At 42.8% G+C, this 20,713-nt stretch overlaps 1 protein-coding gene across 1 annotated transcript; it reads left to right on the top strand.

The window, feature by feature from the left end:
* The first annotated feature begins 582 nt into the window (after nucleotides 1-582).
* On the top strand, nucleotides 583-1,017 carry LOC110930876 (ATP-dependent RNA helicase glh-2-like). Its single transcript, XM_022174270.1, has one exon. The coding sequence runs from the start codon at nucleotides 583-585 to the stop codon at nucleotides 1,015-1,017; it is 435 nt and encodes a 144-aa protein (XP_022029962.1).
* Nucleotides 1,018-20,713: the final 19,696 nt, after the last annotated feature.

Below are 20,713 nucleotides of genomic sequence, written 5' to 3'. Positions count from 1 at the left end.
GCGCCGGGACAACAAGTTACATACATCTCTAGGCTTTTTACTGATGGTGCCCTATCATGGTGGAATCTCCAAGTTCAAACCTTAGGAGAGGCTGCAGCATACGCCATGACTTGGGCCGAACTGAAGGAGCTGATGCGCAAGAAGTATTGCTCCAGAGCTGAGATCCAGAAACTGGAAACAGAATTTTGGAACTTAAAGATGGAAGGCCAAAAAATCGCTGAATATATTCAAAGGTTCCATGATCTGTCCCATGTGGTGCCGTACATGGTTACGCCCGAATTCAAGCGCGTGGAACGCTTCATCTGGGGGTTAGCACCTCAGATTATGAGCATGGTTACAACGTCGAAACCGGCAACCATTACTGAAGCCATCGATATGAGCATATCACTTACTGAAAAAGCCATCAGGCTAAACAAGTTTTCTAATGGTGATCAGAAAAAGGAGACTCATGTGGAGTCGTCTGGTGAAAACAAACGGAAATTTTCCAACTTCAAGTAAGGAACCAGCAGCGTGAGCAAGAAGGGTGAATCAAACACACCGGCCAAGGCCAAAACCGGTGTCGAAAGCAAAGGGAAGGGTTACATGGGTGCTTTGCCCAAATGTGACATTTGCCTGTACCATCACTCGGGTCAGTGCAGGTTGAGGAAATACGAGTTTTGTGGTAAGGAGGGCCATTCGAAGAATACTTGCTGGGTTGGCACAGGTGTTGGTCGTGGAAAAAATGGTCATAGAGGTTTTGGTAACAACAATCGCGGTGGGAACGGAAATGGAAACCGCAACGGCGGAAATACTAATCGGGGAAATGTTGGAAACCAAACTGGGAATCGGGGAGCAAACAATGATCAAGGTGATAATGGTAACATACTAGGACTGGGATGTTTCAACTGCGGAGAAGTCGGACACTTTAAAAAGGAATGCCCAAAGCTCAACCAAGCTCGTGGAAGGGTATTCAACATAGGGGCAATGGAAGCACGCCAGGACCCGAATGTTGTCACTAGTACGTTCCCTATAAATTAACGCTTTGCATCTGTTCTGTTTGATACTGGTGCTGACTATAGCTTTGTATCGTTAGAATTTAAGAATATGCTTGGGTTAACTGCTAGTAAGTTAGACGTTCCGTACTCGATCGAACTGGCTAATGGAAAGCTAGTTGAAACAAATGAAGTCATTAGAGGATGCGTGATCGGATTGGGAGAGCATGAGTTCACTTTGGATCTACTGCTAGTCAAATTGGGAAGCTTCGACGTGGTAGTAGGGATGGATTGGCTGTCTAGCAACAAAGCCGAGGTGGTTTGTCACGAAAAGACCATTCGCATCCCAATGGCCGATGGAGAGACGATTGTAGTTCATGGAGAAAAGCGCGATACGCCATTGAGGATCATTAGCTGCTTGAAAGCCAGGAAGTGTTTGAAGAAAGGATGCGTTGCCTTCTTGGCACATATCGTTGATAAGGAAGCCGCTGAACCAATGATCGAAGACATTCTAGTCGTAAAGGAATATCTCGAGATCTTCCCAGAAGACTTGCCAGGATTGCCGCCTCCAAGACAAGTCGAATTTCACATTGACTTAGTTCCAGGCGCCACGCCTGTGGCTAAGACACCTTATCGACTTGCACCTTCAGAGATGTAAGAGCTGTCAACACAACTTCAAGAGCTATTAGACAAGGGATTCATCAGACCAAGCTTCTCACCTTGGGGAGCTCCGGTTTTGTTTGTTAAGAAGAAGGATGGTAGTTTTCGTATGTGTATAGACTACCGCGAGCTTAATAAGTTGACTATCAAAAACAGATATCCTTTGCCAAGGATTGATGACCTGTTCGACCAACTTCAAGGTTAAAGCTTCTATTCATAGATCGACCTTCGATCAGGATATCATCAACTGAGGATACAAGAGGAAAGTATTCCCAAGACTGCTTTTAGAACTCGATATGGACATTACGAGTTCCTGGTTATGCCGTTTGGCCTAACAAACGAACCAGTAGTTTTTATGGACTTGATGAACAGAGTCTTCAAGCCGTACCTCGACAAGTTTGTGATTGTGTTTATTGATGATATTCTGATTTATTCAAAGTCGAAAGAAGAACACGAGCAACACTTAAGAGCCATTCTAGAGCTACTTAAAAAGGAGAAGTTGTACGCTAAGTTCTCGAAGTGTGAGTTTTGGCTACGCGAAGTTCAATTTCTTGGACATGTGGTTAATGGAAATGGAATCCATGTGGATCCTACAAAGATTGAAGCAATCAAGAGTTGGGAGACTCCAAAGACGCCAACCGAGATTCGACAGTTCTTAGGGTTGGATGGTTATTATCGAAGGTTCATTGAGGATTTCTTTAAAATCGCTCAACCTCTGACCGCACTCACACAGAAAGACAAGAAGTTTGATTGGGGTGACAAGCAAGAAGAAGCGTTTCGGTTGTTGAAAAACAAGCTTTGTGACACATCGATTTTAGCTCTACCCGAAGGCACGGACGACTTCGTGGTGTATTGTGACGCCTCGCGTCAGGGTTTAGGCTGCGTGTTAATGCAACGACAGAAAGTTATAGCCTATGCTTCGCGCCAGCTGAAGGTACACGAGAAAAATTATACCACGCATGACTTGCAGTTAGGCGCGGTGGTATTTGCGCTGAAGATCTGGCGACATTATTTGTATGGCACGAGATGTACGATCTTCACTGATCACAAAAGCTTACAACACATATTTAACCAAAAGGAGCTTAACATGCGGCAAAGACGCTGGGTTGAACTGTTGAACGATTACGATTGTGAAATCAAGTATCATCCAGGGAAGGCGAATGTGGTCGCCGATGCCTTGAGTCAAAAGGAAAGGATTAAGCCTATAAGGGTTAGGGCTTTGGAAATGATTGTCCAGACAGACCTCTCATTGCGCATTCGTGCCGCGCAGAGAGAAGCTCTCAAAGAAAGGAATATCGAGAATGAGTACCTCCGTGGGATGGAGAAGCAGTTGGTACCAAACGGGGAAGGAACCTTGTGTTTCATGAAACGAATTTGGGTTCCTATGTTTGGTGGATTGAGAAAGGTTATATTCGATGAGGCTCACAAGTCACGGTACTCGATTCATCCAGGAGCGGATAAAATGTACCAAGATGTTAAGGATTTCTATTAGTGGCCAAGGATGAAAGGCGATGTTGCGGTATATTTTAGCAAATGTTTAACGTGCGCCAAGGTAAAGGTCGAATACCAAAAACCTTCAGGTCTTCTACAGCAACCTGAAATACCCAAATGGAAGTGGGAACAGATTTCTATGGATTTCATAACAAAATTTCCAAGGACGCCCAAAGGCCATGATACAATTTGGGTCATAGTAGACCGTTTAACGAAATCTGGGCACTTCCTGCCAATCAAGGAAAAAGACAACACGAGTAAGCTAGCCGAGATATACATGAGAGAGATTGTTGCACGACATGGAGTGCCTCTCTCAATCATCTCAGATAGAGATGGAAGATTCGTGTCAAGGATTTGGCAATCCTTCCAAGAAGCATTTGGTTCTCAGTTAAATCTGAGTACAACGTTTCACCCGCAAACTGACGGACAGAGTGAACGAACAATTCAGACATTGGAAGATATGCTGAGAGCATGTGTAATGGACCTGGGTGGTAGCTGGGACAATCACTTACCATTGGTCGAATTTTCGTACAACAACAGCTACCACACAAGCATTGGAGCAGCGCCATTTGAAGCTCTTTACGCACGCAAGTGTCGATTGTGACAACTCGAAATTTAGAACCTTTCGTGTAACGTTATGTGATTAGTTGACATGATTGGTGTAATGATATATGTGAACATCTTATGTGAACTATATGTTATGTTTATGTGTAAGCGTGTATGTATATGAACCGAAACAACAAGGACCCGACTCGAGACCATGTGGTCTCGAGTGAACAGTAACCGGTTGGGCCATTTGGGCCGTAACCCCTTTAGCCGACTTGTAAATCCATTAGGGTGAACCATGAAGAACTAGTATATATGCTACACTCATGGCCACACTTACCATTTCCTTTGACAACACACATACTCCTCTACACACACACTCTCCTACTTTCTCTCACAAACACACTCCCTCATTCTCGGATTTGGACTCTTGGGTCGGCTCACACACACACTCGGTTAGGAGATTCATACACACCTTTGAAACCCATCAACCGGTTAGTGTTTCTTGATATTTATTGATTAATATTAGTGATTCATGTTGTGTTTTGTGCTTGGATTGATGATGTATGATAAAGCTATTTGACAATATGTTGTTGGTTGAGTTATGCATGATGATTTGATGTTCAAAGCAATCGGTTCATAGGTGTTTCTCGTTATGTGTTAAATCGGTTGATGATGATAATAAGTTAATGCATTGTCATATTAAAAATGGGTAATATGCTTGAATATGAATGGTGTTATCGGTTTTACTTGGGTTTGGATCCGAAGGGTTTGGGTGTTCATACAAGTTGAATTGATTGATGAATGGAAACCAAATGCTTGTCATAATAGGATGCATGATAGTGAGTTGTGGTTCATAAATTTGGTTGAATAAGGGTTGTTTGTGTTATGAATATGTGAAGAACTTGATGAATGTGTTTTGAATATATGAAGAACAACTTGAATGTGCTTTGAAGGTGCTTTGAATATTTGAAATCTGAATTGTTTGATCCATTTTGGGTAAATATTAGACAACAAAACATGCTTAGTGGATAGTACATAATTCTGCATGAATTTCATTGGATAGTACAAACTGTGAAGGATCAGCAGGTGCTGGGGAGTCGAGACCCCTGGTTTCGACTCGAGACCATAGCATGACAAGCCGAGACCACAGGTTGCGACACAGGTTGCGAGTCGAGAACCCCTAGTCTCGACTCGAGACCACATGTGATCAACACAAACAGCATGACTCGAGACCATGCTTACGAGTCCGGTTGCGACTCGAGACCAACACATGCATAACCCGAGACCTCACCAGTTGCGACTCGAGACCCTGTCAGCTACACTCGAGACCGCACAGTCTCGAGTAGAGACCGCACAGTCTCGACTCGAGACCACGCTTATTGGGCTTGCTTAGTTACGGGCCTAAGTTAATGGGCCGGCCTTATGGACCCCTTGTGCTACTGTTTAATGCGTGTTTTGGGCTTGCACACCATTACGAGACCAACTGTTTGGGTCACCCTTAGACTATTACGTGAATGTTACTGTGAAACTTGTTGTGAACTATTGATGAACTGCCATGCTAGAACTTGTATGCCATGATTGTTACTTGTACGTGCACTGCTTGGTTTGAATCTGATATAAATGGTATCTATGTTAGGACATAGTTGACCACTTGCAACTTGATTGACCCTTCTGTGTTACTGCCGAGCAAACCAAGGTGAGTTCACACCCTCTACAAAGCATGGGATTCCCTGGGTTGGGAATGGGATTAAGGAACGTGGATTCCTCGTCCTCCTTGGGTAGGACAGCAGTGGTTCAGGAATGTGATTCCTCGTCCGGACGGACGGATAACTCGTACTAGACCAAAACTCTATCACGAAGTCCCTCCTTTTTATATCGACTTAATCGCCGGGCCAATGGCGAGCGGGTCATTAGTTAGATAGCGCTATTTAGGTCTGACAAACCTCACACCGTGCCGCAGAGGACGGGCGTGAACTAATGGATCTGGGGCACGTCAATGATGATAGACATTGACAGTTTCAGGGCACATAAACATGACTACAGTCAGCAGTCGATATGGTAACGAGTCTAGTGTACGCATGGGGTAGCCCCCACGGCCGTAATGCCTGATAACTAACACGGGGTAGCCCCCACGGCTGGAATGCTGGAGTAACCGGGAACAAATAAGTCACGTTTTTAAACTATGGGGTAACCCCCACGGCAGGATGCCAGTTAAAGGAAACTGTTTTCGAAATAACTTAAAACGAACACCCAACCGTGAACTCACTCAACTAGTTGTTGACTCGTTACTACATGCTTTGCAGGACCATAGGTACTCAGCTGGAGCTTGCATGGAGGAGAGTCGTTGTGGGACATGGATTGCCGCGTGCCATGTTAAACTTGAAAACATTTGAACATATGTTTTAACTTTAAGACTTATGCTTCCGCTTACAACTTAAACTTTGTTTTGTTTGAACACCAATCGTATTGGTTAGACTTTTAAAACTATTTATATGCTCGTTCAGTATGATTGGTGGCTGGATCCTGGTCAGTCACGCCTCCAAGCGGTAGTACTCCGCAGGTGGATTTTGGGGGTGTGACAGATTGGTATCAGAGCCATTGGTTACAGTGAACTTGGTTTTAATAAAGGGGAAACGTTTTTGTTAAAACCAGACTATAACCGGTATAGTGCTCAACGGTCCACAACGACGCTTCACTCCACATGCAAGGCTCGACGTTCTAAGTGATATGATATGTGTATATTGCCTACTTGTTAGTTACATAGTACATTGCTCATGGTATGCTTGGTTAGTATAACTATTGTTGCTTGAACACGTGCGTGCTTACTCTATCCTACTATCGTACTTTCGCGAACCTCTCTCACTCGTGTTACTCTTGATATGAAGAATCATGTCTGGACGCGTTTACATGACACAAGCCCAGTTGACAGCACTGATCAACGAACGAGTTGCCGCAGCACTTGCAGCTGCATACGCAGGAGGTATATCTTGCAGTCCGAACTTATTCTAGGATCTTTAGGATCCTGCTCTCGTGATCCAACCTTTGTGTTAAACTCTGTCTTTATTTCACCTACCTTAGGTCAACATGCTCAGGCACCGGTGTGCACTTTTAAGACCTTTATGGACTGTCGACCCACTACTTTTAGCGGAACTGAAGGAGCGGTAGGTCTCCTCCACTGGTTTGAGAAACTAGAATCTGTGTTCGAAATGTGTGAATGCCCTGAAGCGCGCAGGGTGAAGTATGCTACTGGTACTCTCGAGGGTTTAGCCCTCACGTGGTGGAACGCTCAAGTTCAAATGCTAGGGTTGGTTGCTGCCAACGCCACCCCATGGGAAACTTTCAAGGAAATGATCAGGGAGGAATACTGCAGTCGCGATGACATTCATAAGTTGGAAGACGAGTTCTACAACCTCAAGATGACGGGGTCAGAGATTGAGGCGTATACTAAGAGATCGCATGAGCTTGCCTTGTTGTGTCCTACTATGGTGGACCCTGCCTATAAGCGAATTGAACTCTATCTCAAGGGCTTGGTGCCAGAAATCCAAAGTCATGTGACTTCAGCAAACTTGGCCACTATCCAGTAGGTTGTTCAGTTGGCCCACCGTCTTACTGATCAGGCGGTGGAGCAGAACAAGTTACCAAAGCGCATAGGCGCTGCAACTACTTCTGGTACCTCTAGTGACAACAAACGGAAATGGGATGGAACTTCAAGCAAGGGTTCAACTTCTGTGCAATCTCAGTCTCAGCAGAGAAAGACTGACGACCACAAGAGCCCCAGTCAGCAATCGTCTGGTGGTCAAAGTCATGGTGGGTACAAGGGGAATCACCCCAAATGCAATCGTTGCAACCTACACCACAGTGGGCCATGCACCAGGGGCAACTGTCATCGGTGCAACAAGCCTGGTCATGTTGCAAAGGATTGCAGGAGCGCATACCCCGCCAATCAGAATCGTCAGCAACCTCAACAGAACCAGCGGCAACAACAGGGTAACAACAAAGGGTGCTTTCAGTGTGGAGCTGAAGGCCACTTCAAGAAAGATTGTCCCCAACTGAACCAGAACCAGAACAACAACAACAATCAGGGGAATGGTAACAATGGGAACCACAACAACAACAATGGTGCCAGGGGACGAGTGTTCGTGATTGGCAAAGGTGAAGCAAGGAATGACCCCAACGTGGTGACGGGTAAGTTCCTTCTCGACGACTTTTATGTTACAGTCTTATTTGATTCGGGTGCCGATACTAGCTATGTGTCACCAGAAGTTAGTAAAATGCTTAAGCGTATTCCAACACCCCTGAGCAACAAGCACACTGTAGAGCTAGCTAATGGTAAGAGTTTGGAGGCATCGCACGTAGTCAAGGGTTGCAAACTTGTCCTCGCTAACCAGACCTTCTCTATTGACCTTATTCCTATCGTCTTGGGTAGTTTCGACGTTGTCATTGGGATGGATTGGCTATCCCAACACCGAGCAGAAATTCTTTGCAACGAGAAGATCGTTCGTATTCCTGGTTCCGGTAATGAACCACTCATGATTCGTGGCGACAAGAGAAGTGCTGTTGAGAACATCATCACTCTCCTTAAGGCCCAGAAGTGCTTACGAAAGGGGCACACTGCGATTTTGGCTCTAGTTACTGATACCTCGGAGAAGGAGAAGAAGCTAGAAGATTTTCCAGTTGTACGTGACTACCCTGAGGTATTCCCTGAGGAATTACCTGGTCTTCCACCCCATCGCCAAGTCGAGTTTCAGATTGAACTAGCTCCTGGAGCTGCGCCTATAGCTCGTGCACCTTATCGTTTAGCTCCATCAGAGTTGGAAGAACTCTCTACGCAACTACAAGAACTCCTGGATAAGGGTTTTATTCGTCCTAGTTCATCGCCCTGGGGAGCTCCAGTACTATTTGTGAAGAAGAAGGACGGTACCTTCAGAATGTGTATCGACTATCGTGAACTCAATAAGGTGACTGTGAAGAACCGTTATCCTCTACCGCGTATTGACGACTTGTTCGACCAGTTGCAGGGGTCGAGCTACTATTCGAAGATCGATCTGAGATCGGGATATCACCAGCTGAGAGTTCCAGAAGAGGATGTCTCCAAGACAGCCTTTAGAACTCGTTATGGGCACTATGAATTTTTGGTCATGCCGTTTGGGCTGACAAACGCACCCGCAGTTTTCATGGACTTGATGAATCGAGTGTGCAAGCCTTATCTGGACAAGTTCGTTATAGTCTTCATCGACGACATCCTAATCTATTCTAAGAGTCAGGAGGAACACGAGCAGCATCTACGACTTATTTTGGAACTCCTTCGAACAGAACAGCTTTACGCGAAGTTCTCGAAATGCGACTTCTGGCTTCGTGAGGTCCATTTCCTAGGCCACGTGGTGAACAAGGATGGGATTCACGTTGATCCATCCAAGGTAGACGCTATTAAGAACTGGCCTGCACCTCGCACACCAAAGGAAATTCGCCAATTCTTGGGATTGGCAGGTTATTACAGGAGGTTCATTAAGGATTTTTCTAAGATCGCGCAGCCTCTCACCTTGCTAACGCAGAAAGGCGTTGTTTATCATTGGGGCAATGCACAGGAGTTAGCTTTTCAACACCTAAAGGATAGACTTTGTAGTGCACCTATCCTTTCACTGCCAGAGGGCACAGACGATTTTGTGGTTTACTGTGATGCATCAATTCAAGGTCTTGGTTGTGTATTGATGCAACGAGATAAAGTCATAGCCTACGCCTCCCGCCAACTCAAAGTTCATGAGAAGAACTACACTACACACGATTTGGAACTAGGAGCTGTTGTTTTCGCACTTAAGTTATGGCGACACTACCTGTACGGAACCAAGTGCGCCATCTACACCGACCACAGGAGCCTATAGTACATATTCAAGCAGAAGGAACTGAATATGCGGCAACGACGATGGGTCGAATTACTGAATGACTACGAGTGCTCTATCAGGTATCACCCGGGCAAGGCCAATGTTGTGCCTGACGCCCTCAGTCGAAAGGACACTGCGCCTAAGCGCGTGAGAGCTTTACAACTCACTATACATTCTGGTCTCCCTTCTCAAATACGAGCTGCTCAGATCGAAGCACTGAAACCAGAAAACGTCAGGGCTGAAGCCCTACGCGGGTCAAGGCAACGCTTAGAACAGAAGGAAGACGGTGCTTACTACGTAACAGGACGCATTTGGGTCCCACTCTATGGCAACCTACGAGAATTGGTGATGGATGAGGCGCATAAATCTCACTACTCGGTACACCCTGGTTCAGATAAGATGTACCACGATATTAAAACTACGTATTGGTGGCCTAGCATGAAGGCCCACATAGCAACTTACGTCAGCAAGTGTTTGACTTGTGCGCGAGTCAAGACAGAATACCAGAAACCCTCAGGCCTACTCCAGCAACCAGAGATACCACAATAGAAATGGGAGCAAATTTCCATGGATTTCGTTACTGGCCTACCTAGATCCCAGCGCGGAAACGATACTATTTGGGTGATCGTGGATCGACTCACGAAATCCGCACACCTTTTGGCGATTAAAGAAACGGATAAATTCTCCACTCTAGCGGAGATATACCTCAAGGAAGTTGTTTCGAGGCACGGGGTGCCCACCTCTATCATCTCTGATCGGGATGCGCGTTTTACTTCAGAGCTGTGGCAAGCAATGCACAAGTCCTTTGGCTCACGATTAGATATGGCACAGCGTATCACCCACAGACGGACGGGCAGTCCGAGCGCACTATTCAGACCTTAGAAGACATGCTTCGTGCATGTGTAATCGACTTTGGCAACAGCTGGGAGAAGCATCTACCACTTGTGGAATTCTCGTACAATAACAGCTACCACACCAGCATTAAAGCTGCTCCGTTCGAGGCATTGTACGGACGTAAATGCCGGTCACCTCTTTGTTGGGCAGAGGTGGGGGATAGTCAAATCACTGGTCCAGAACATGTGGTAGACACTACTGAGCGGATTGCTCAAATACGACAACGCATGGCGGCCGCTCGTGACCGTCAGAAAGCCTACGCCGATAAGGGCAGGAAACCACTTGAGCTCCAGGTTGGGGAGCGGGTATTACTCAAAGTTTCACCCTGGAAGGGTGTGGTTCGTTTTGGTAAACGAGGCAAACTTAACCCACGATACGTTGGACCTTTCGAAATCATTGAGAAAATAGGCAAGGTGGCCTACAGATTAAACTTACCAGCAGAACTCGGTGCAGTTCACAACGTTTTTCACGTGTCGAATCTGAAGAAGTGTCTGTCAGATGAGACCCACGTAGTTCCTCTGAAGGAACTCACTGTCGACGAGCAGTTACGATTCGTCGAGGAACCAGTTGAAATCACGGACCAGGATGTTAAGGTCCTCAAGAGCACTAGAATACCTCTCGTTCGAGTTCGTTGGAACTCACGTCGCGGCCCAGAGTTCACCTGGGAGCGCGAAGATCGGATGAAACAAAAGTATCCCCAACTGTTTGCAAACAGTACGACCACTACTGAGGCTGAAGCTACGGAATTTCGGGACGAAATTCCAGATCAACGGGGGGAGGATGTGACACCCCAGGAAAACCGGGAAAACCATACAACTTAACTAGCTTCCTCAGTAAGTGCCATCAAATTTCGGGACGAAATTTCTTTCAACTTGGGGATGATGTGACAACTCGAAATTTAGAACCTTTCGTGTAACGTTATGTGATTAGTTGACATGATTGGTGTAATGATATATGTGAACATCTTATGTGAACTATATGTTATGTTTATGTGTATGCGTGTATGTATATGAACCGAAACAACAAGGACCCGACTCGAGACCATGTGGTCTCGAGTGAACAGTAACCGGTTGGGCCATTTGTGTAACACCTCGAATTTTTGTGTCCAATAATGTGTTAACACGTGTCATTTGTTTACACGTGGCATTGATATTAAATAAAGGACTAATTTTGACAAACCTTGAACATATATAAATTCGAGGGTTATAAATGTCAACAAGGGTAAATATACTGTATAGTAACCCTAAATAATGCTTGAACCTTCAAACGAATAAATCATAGATCGTACAGAAGCAAAACGCGAAAGAAAGTGAGAGATTACAAGCTACAGGGGTTAATCGTGTCAACATGTTTAATTATACCTCTGAGTGACCCTTTGACGTTCCCAAGGCTTTGTAACGGTATTATACACTCACTAAAATATAATATATAAATTTCGCGAAGTTTCGTTATGAAACGAGAAAGTTACGATCGAATTCGTAGGAGAAGGGTTAAAAGCGTCAATAATGAAAGTTAAGGCTTTCTGAATAATTAATAAACTAACCAGGGATTTAACAACGCGGATAAATAATACGAGGCCCCTAGTTGTAATTAACCGAGGGCCAAACCGCAAAGTTACCCCTTCAAACCCGAAAGGTCAGGTAAATCATTACGAAAGATTTCGTTATTAATTACCAGGATTCCGTAATCATTACAAAAGATTTTAAAAACCTGAAAAACAGACCTCTCGCGACCCGCGTGAAGGTTAGGCTTAAGTTGAGGCGGGCCGCGAGCCTCCTCTTTTACGCGCCTGATATTTGAAACTCAGGCGACCCGCATTAAAAGTGCATGGAACTCCCATGCGGGCCGCGTGGGACGCCCAGATGCAGAAAGTTTGTAACCACATGCCTTTTGAACATTGTGAACGATCAAACCTCAATAAATGAGGCATGGGCACCCTACACTTGACCCATATCACTTAGGGGCACCTGCCCATCATCCATACTCAGTGTAGCATGTGTTGTAATGATCCTAGAGCCCAAATTTCACTATAAATAGCTACATTATGCTCATAACATTCACACAACACAAAACACACTCATCTGATCATTCCAAGAGCTCTCAAGCAATCCTCTGTATTCTTAAGTCTTCCCTCAAGCTTCTGTAAGTGATCTAACCCTTTGTGGTTTCACATTTCCTTAGTAAATAGCTAAAAACCAAACCGTCGTAAATACGGTTTGACTTTAAAATAAATCAGTGATGGTTCAGTCTTATGACGAATCAAAAGTGGTTATGAGTTGGTATTTATATGGGTAATAAACCCCTAAAAGGGTTCCCTCTGATCACCACTCTAACTATGTCAAATATCGAGTCAAACGCGCACTTAAAAAGTCAACAGAAAGTCATTTTGCCGTTTTCTACATAATCTGTAATGTATACGTTATGAAACCTGTTTTGATGTTCATAAAACATGATATTAAGCATATAAACTTGTTTGCGCTCGTTTGAATCGACCATTTGCTATATTGACCCGGTTCGGAGCCGAATGTCGCAAAAGTTTGACTTTTGCTTTGACTTCAGTTCTGACCCGTTTTAGTGAGGTATAGATATACCTTAGGACACTCTTAGGACCAGGTTACATGATGGTATGAACCTCTGTGATCGGTTCATGAGTTATCCGAGTCTTTTGCGCATTTCCGATAATCGCCTAAAAGTTGACCGTAACGCCATTTTGAAAATAAAACGAGTATTTCGGACACGTGAACGGACCAGAACCTTGCTTATTAAATTATAAGCATGTCCTTAAAGTTTCACGTCAATCCGAGGTCTAGAATGAGAGTTATGCTAAATAGCGCAATTAAAGTAAACTTTTGTAATAAACGGCGCGATTAGCATAACGCCTATCTAAACCAAGATTTCGTCACCAAAACTTTTACCCACTGTTATAAATTAATATTTTGGAAATTTTAAAGATTTTTAATAATTTTTACCTTGCTCATAACCTGCGGTTATGGCTACGGTTCGGTAAATACCGAATATGCCCTTTTCGGCCAAAACATGAGTTCTACAAGGTCTTTTGACCCGATTCCAGTTGCTACTGATTTTAAATAATAAATAAAGTATTTTAGACTTTACAAACTGATCGGGAAACTCAGATTTCCTGTAGAACTCGAAAAGCTCTTTAAAAGTCTTTAAAATGACCGAAAAGCCCCTACGGGGCATAATATTAACTCAAACTCGTTACGGGCATCACGGGAGGTATCCTACTGATACCACAACCTCTTTGAGGCATATTGACTTAGGAAATAAGCGTAAGACTCTCATAGTTAACCGTTTCGCCTATTGCGCGCACGGTTCGGCTTATGAAACTAGTTTTCATAAATTAGCCGATACGGGTCAAATTATATTATTTGAACCCCAAAATCCAGAGTGTGAACCTTGAACCCATATAAAACAAGTCTCTGAACTTGTTTGGGACAGAATCACATTCCATTCTCGGTTTTCGCCTTTTCGCGCGATTAAACCGTATTTATATTCCGGAACCAACCGGTCTAGGCTACAGCCAATATAAAGACCCGTTAGGATTCTAAGAGGTTAATTAAAACCTTCGTTCCAGATTAGGAGCCCCAGTAAAAGCTATCGGTGATTTAATCAAACTAAGGAATAATACTTGCAAAGGTAAATACTTTAACTTATTTCCCCTATACGGGCTTGGGTTACGGTATGTTAATACCGCTTGATTGAGCATTATATTTTTCCATCGCTTAGGTGGTTAATTAAATAATATGATTGGCTCATTTAAACAGTTTTGTTTCTTAAAAGCCTTTGGGGGGTTTAATGACCGTTGTCCCGGATATCCTTGGCATCATTTTACGAAATGGCCACGACCATCGACATCCCGGTGTAGGCGTACACCCGGTATATATTGTCGACATTAAATTAAAAGACGTAGCCGTTGGTTTTTATACTACGGTTTTACGCAATGTGGTGTGTCTATAAATCTTTAACCCGGCACGGCCCGGGCTACTGAACGCATAAAAGAACATGTAAAACGTTCACAAGATTTTAATAATTTTCCCAAGTTATAAAAGAGTTTGTGCCTTGTGCATTCAAACCAATTTTAATAAACATTTTCAAATATGTCAGTTGAATGTATTTACCAGTGTAAACTGACGTATTTTCCCCAAAAAGATTAAGTGCAGGTACTATACGAAATGGGCTGGTATAGGCGTCCTAAGCATCGTACATAGTCTCGCAAACTCGATGCTGCATCTGAATGAACAATATTTATTATTTTGATCCGCTGTGGATATATTCAACTTCTGTAATACATTTGATATTACAACCAGAGGTTGAAGTTTATATATTTATCTTAAGCTTCCGCTGTGCATTATATAATTGTGTGGTTTGACTATATTGTTGCCAACATCGTCACGGAAATCCCCCACCGGGCCCACCGGTGAGACACGTGGAAATCGGGGTGTGACAATTTGGGCCGTAACCCCTTTAGCCGACTTGTAAACCCATTAGGGTGAACCATGAAGAACTAGTATATATGCTACACTCATGGCCACACTTACCATTTCCTTTGACAACACACATACTCCTCTACACACACACTCTCCTACTTTCTCTCACAAACACACTCCCTCATTCTCGGATTTGGACTCTTGGATCGGCTCACACACACACTCGGTTAGGAGATTCATACACACCTTTGAAACCCATCAACCGGTTAGTGTTTCTTGATATTTATTGATTAATATTAGTGATTCATGTTGTGTTTTGTGCTTGGATTGATGATGTATGATAAAGCTATTTGACAATATGTTGTTGGTTGAGTTATGCATGATGATTTGATGTTCAAAGCAATCGGTTCATAGGTGTTTCTCGTTATGTGTTAAATCGGTTGATGATGATAATAAGTTAATGCATTGTCATATTAAAAATGGGTAATATGCTTGAATATGAATGGTGTTATCGGTTTTACTTGGGTTTGGATCCGAAGGGTTTGGGTGTTCATACAAGTTGAATTGATTGATGAATGGAAACCAAATGCTTGTCATAATAGGATGCATGATAATGAGTTGTGGTTCATAAATTTGGTTGAATAAGGGTTGTTTGTGTTATGAATATGTGAAGAACTTGATGAATGTGTTTTGAATATATGAAGAACAAATTGAATGTGCTTTGAATATTTGAAATCTGAATTGTTTGATCCATTTTGGGTAAATATTAGACAACAAAACATGTTTAGTGGATAGTACATAATTCTGCATGAATTTCATTGGATAGTACAAACTGTGAAGGATCAGCAGGTGCTGGGGATTCGAGACCCCTGGTTTCGACTCGAGACCATAGCATGACAAGCCGAGACCACAGGTTGCGACACAGGTTGCGAGTCGAGAACCCCTAGTCTCGACTCGAGACCACATGAGATCAACACAAACAGCATGACTCGAGACCATGCTTACGAGTCCGGTTGCGACTCGAGACCAACACATGCATAACCCGAGACCTCACCAGTTGCGACTCGAGACCCTGTCAGCTACACTCGAGACCGCACAGTCTCGAGTAGAGACCGCACAGTCTCGACTCGAGACCATGCTTATTGGGCTTGCTTAGTTACGGGCCTAAGTTAATGGGCCGGCCTTATGGACCCCTTGTGCTACTGTTTAATGCGTGTTTTGGGCTTGCACACCATTACGAGACCAACCGTTTGGGTCACCCTTAGACTATTACGTGAATGTTACTGTGAAACTTGTTGTGAACTATTGATGAACTGCCATGCTAGAACTTGTATGCCATGATTGTTACTTGTACGTGCACTGCTTGGTTTGAATATGATATAAATGGTATCTATGTTAGGACATAGTTGACCACTTGCAACTTGATTGACCCTTCTGTGTTACTGCCGAGCAAACCAAGGTGAGTTCACACCCTCTACAAAGCATGGGATTCCCTGGGTTGGGAATGGGATTAAGGAACGTGGATTCCTCGTCCTCCTTGGGTAGGACAGCAGTGGTTCAGGAATGTGATTCCTCGTCCGGACGGACGGATAACTCGTACTAGACCAAAACTCTATCACGAAGTCCCTCCTTTTTATATCGACTTAATCGCCGGGCCAATGGCGAGCGGGTCATTAGTTAGATAGCGCTATTTAGGTCTGACAAACCTCACACCGTGCCGCAGAGGACGGGCGTGAACTAATGGATCTGGGGCACGTCAATGATGATAGACATTGACAGTTTCAGGGCACATAAACATGACTACAGTCAGCAGTCGATATGGTAACGAGTCTAGTGTACGCATGGGGTAGCCCCCACGGCCGTAATGCCTGATAACTAACACGGGGTAGCCCCCACGGCTGGAATGCCGGAGTAACCGGGAACAAATAAGTCACGTTTTTAAACTATGGGGTAACCCCCACGGCAGGATGCCAGTTAAAGGAAACTGTTTTCGAAATAACTTAAAACGAACACCCAACCGTGAACTCACTCAACTAGTTGTTGACTCGTTACTACATGCTTTGCAGGACCATAGGTACTCAGCTGGAGCTTGCATGGAGGAGAGTCGTTGTGGGACATGGATTGCCGCGTGCCATGTTAAACTTGAAAACATTTGAACATATGTTTTAACTTTAAGACTTATGCTTCCGCTTACAACTTAAACTTTGTTTTGTTTGAACACCAATCGTATTGGTTAGACTTTTAAAACTATTTATATGCTCGTTCAGTATGATTGGTGGCTGGATCCTGGTCAGTCACGCCTCCAAGCGGTAGTACTCCGCAGGTGGATTTTGGGGGTGTGACATCGATCACCGCTATGCTGGGCTGATGCGGGCGATAGACAGCTGGTTGGTCCCAAAATAGTTCAAGAAACAACAGACAAGATCTTTCAAATTCAAGAGCGCATCAAGGCAGCTCGCGACAGGCAGAAAGGTTATGCAAACCAAAGGAGGAAACCTTTAGAGTTTCAAGTTGGGGATATGGTTTTGTTGAAGGTTTCACCCTGGAAGGGTGTGGCACGCTTTGGGAAGCGTGGGAAGTTGAATCCGCGTTACATTGGCCCATTCAGAATCCTGCAAAGGATTGGACTTGAAGCATACAAATTAGACTTACCAGCTGAACTTAATGGTGTTCATGATACGTTCCATGTATCAAACCTGAAAAAGAGTCTAACTCAACACACCGTTGTCATTCCTGCCGATGAGGTTCATGTCGACGACACTCTCCACTTCATTGAAGAACCGGTTGAGGTTACGAATTGGAAAGTTAACAAAACACGCAGGAGTAGTGTCAAGCTCGTCAAGGTTCGATGGAACGCGCGACATGGCCCAGAATTCACGTGGGAATGTGAGGATCGTATGAAGGCCAAGTAACCGCATTTATTCCCCAAGACCCCCGGCAATTGGAAGCAGAACTTAAAATTTCGGGACAAAATTTTCTTAACGGGGGGAGAATGTGACAACCCTCACAATTACAGGTACTGTACAATTAATTAATTTTAATTATGTGCTTAATGACTGTGCTTGATTACAACTGACACTTTAAACTGCTTTAGGATTTTTGTATCATACATACATGTGCATCATATTTCATGCAGTCACTCCATTTATTTCACACAAAAATCAGTGACATACTTGATGCACACAACACAGTTAGCACACTGAACGGTTGATTCAGAAATAATGCTGACAACGCCAGCACATAGGCAGACAATGTTATTATGGCCAGTATGAGCCAGGGACAGGGTACTACACTATTATGGAGTGTAGGGAAGTGAGGACCATAAAACTGCGTCACTAGGTGATAATTATAGTATCGGGAAGTGCCTAAGACACACTATAAATGTAGAATTCTGCATTTATTATTAAAATTCAGCATTGTAAAATGCTAGTAGAGTGCAAAAATATGGCAGAATGGTCCTGTATACTTTCCTAAGTGCCGGGAATAATTTGTGTTACAAAAATATATATAAAAGACATTATTTGGACTAATTAAGAACTTTAACGGGACAGTATCTAACCGGATAACCAGACATTACCCGGGACACTAAATTTTTGTCAATTACACTGTTTTAGTATTTTTGGCTAGTCATGATCCCCGTTTGCCATAACACCCACTAAAAATAATCAAACTAACATGTATCATCAAGTTACTTGGATTTTAACTATCTTTTACATTTTAGTTACAAAAGTTACACCCAACCCCCCTAGAACCGATTTCGGTCCCTCATGGACCCACCAAATCATCCACCATGCCTCCAATATTTGATTAGATTATAACACATTATTTTATTAGATCTTGGCTTGTGTAAGTAACCATAATATATGAAGACATCCTTTAAGTATGGAGCCTTAGATCATCTTCATCATTTCAAGTTCACCCTCACTCTTCACTCTCTCTCTCTCTCTCTCTCTTTCGGCTCACCCCAAACCGCCACCATCACCACCATTTTTACATCACCATCTTCATCATATTCAAGCTCCATTCAAGCCTTGAAGGTGATTCATGGAGGTTGCAAGTTAAGGAGCATTCAAAGGAGCTTTGTTCTAGTCTTGTTCATTATATTTCTCATCATCTTTGCACTAGATTCTACCCTAGCCTTGTGCTAGTAGTAAGTCTCTTTACACCTTGTTTCATCTTGTTCTTAGTCAAAATAAGTAGTATGATGTTATTGTCTAAATCACTAAAGAACAAGAATACTAAAAGATGCTAAACAAGAATAATGAACATAAAAGTTTACTTTATAATAAAATGCTACTAGTATGATGTTGATTATGAGTATGTCGTTGATGTTATGTAGATTCTTGGTTATATGGATTAATCACCCTATGAATATAGTTAGATAATATTTAGAAGGGTGATTTAACCAAAGTAGGAAGTGGTTATATGTTAAGTAAGATAACCACTTTCTAGTTAGTCATGAACTTGAAAAGAATGATTTTCTAAAATATGAGTGAACTTGTAGATTGGTGATCATGTTGATTCAAGTCTTACTAGAATTTTTTTTTCTAAGTAAACCAAGTTAAAGAATCGGGTTTTAGAAAATCACGACTTTACATATACTTACATTATTTTTAGAAATAAAATAAGTGTAAGAACATTTATTTACAAGAAGAGTTCAAGAAGTTAATTTTTGTAAATATGGTTTACAAGTTGTGAAAACGTAACCCGTTTAAGAAAATGATTTTTGATGGAATAACTACACTTCGGAAGGTAACTAAGTCTACTAAAAGCTTTACTAAGTTACTACGCCTTTTCGAAACACATCAAGTTCATGACTAGGGTGTGAAACATATATTTTTGCACTTGGTATTATAAAGAATGATTGTTGATTGATTTCGAAAAGAAAACGATATGCTTATTAGCATGGACACTCCCGTTTTTAGGGGAAACTCTGACGAAATTTTCTAAAAATCCCAAGACTTAGAAAATTATTTTCTAACAAGTATTTACAAACTGTGTTAACTTTGTTTTTCGGAAGTAAACTTCGCCATAAGTTTTGTTACAAAACTCCAAAATATCGGAGGTGAGTTTCGAAAATAAAAGCGAATAAATATATATTTTAAATATATATTTCATGTTAACACGCTTGTGTGATTATTTGTATTTTTGGAAAAATATATATTTTGGGACATTTTATTTTTGATAGATAAAATATTATATATTTTCTAAAGTGAGACTTAAAAATATATAATGTCAATACTCTAAATGACAAAAATACATGTATAAATACCCTCATCCTTGGAAAGGAATTACACATATAAATACTTGAGAAGTGTAGATACAGAATAGTTGCCTAACTATTTTTCCTAAAGACAAAAGTTAAGTTAAAATAATAATTATTATTTTGACAAGTATAATATCAAAGTAACGCAACTCAAAACACTAAAACCTAAGCCAAGGCATGGTCCGTTCGTCTAATAGACGTTAGTACGTGTAGGTCGTCGCATAGCAGACAGAGTTCGGATTGACGACTCGATTCAGAGGACGCAATACAGTGAGTTCATGTCCCCCTTTTCTTTTAAACTGTTTTCAATTTTATACTTCGGGGGTGTAATACATGTTACAATTTACAGACGCTTTTATAAATGGTATGGTTAGCTTAAGGAGGGTTTAGACGCTTAGATCATGTGAAAGGTGGGTACAACACTTAAGGCCATTAATCCTCGTTGTTAGGACTGAGGGACAAGAGTGATAGATCTACTTGGGTGTAGCGAGCCCACACCCATGAGGCCAGGGAGGCCCATAGTGGTGACTGTGTCTTACAGCCGAAGGCCCGGTA

This window comes from Helianthus annuus, chromosome 1 (assembly GCF_002127325.2).
Source record: "Helianthus annuus cultivar XRQ/B chromosome 1, HanXRQr2.0-SUNRISE, whole genome shotgun sequence".
NCBI lineage: Eukaryota > Viridiplantae > Streptophyta > Magnoliopsida > Asterales > Asteraceae > Helianthus > Helianthus annuus.
Note: the sequence above shows the minus strand (reverse complement) of the source record. Positions and strands in the feature narration are given on the sequence as shown.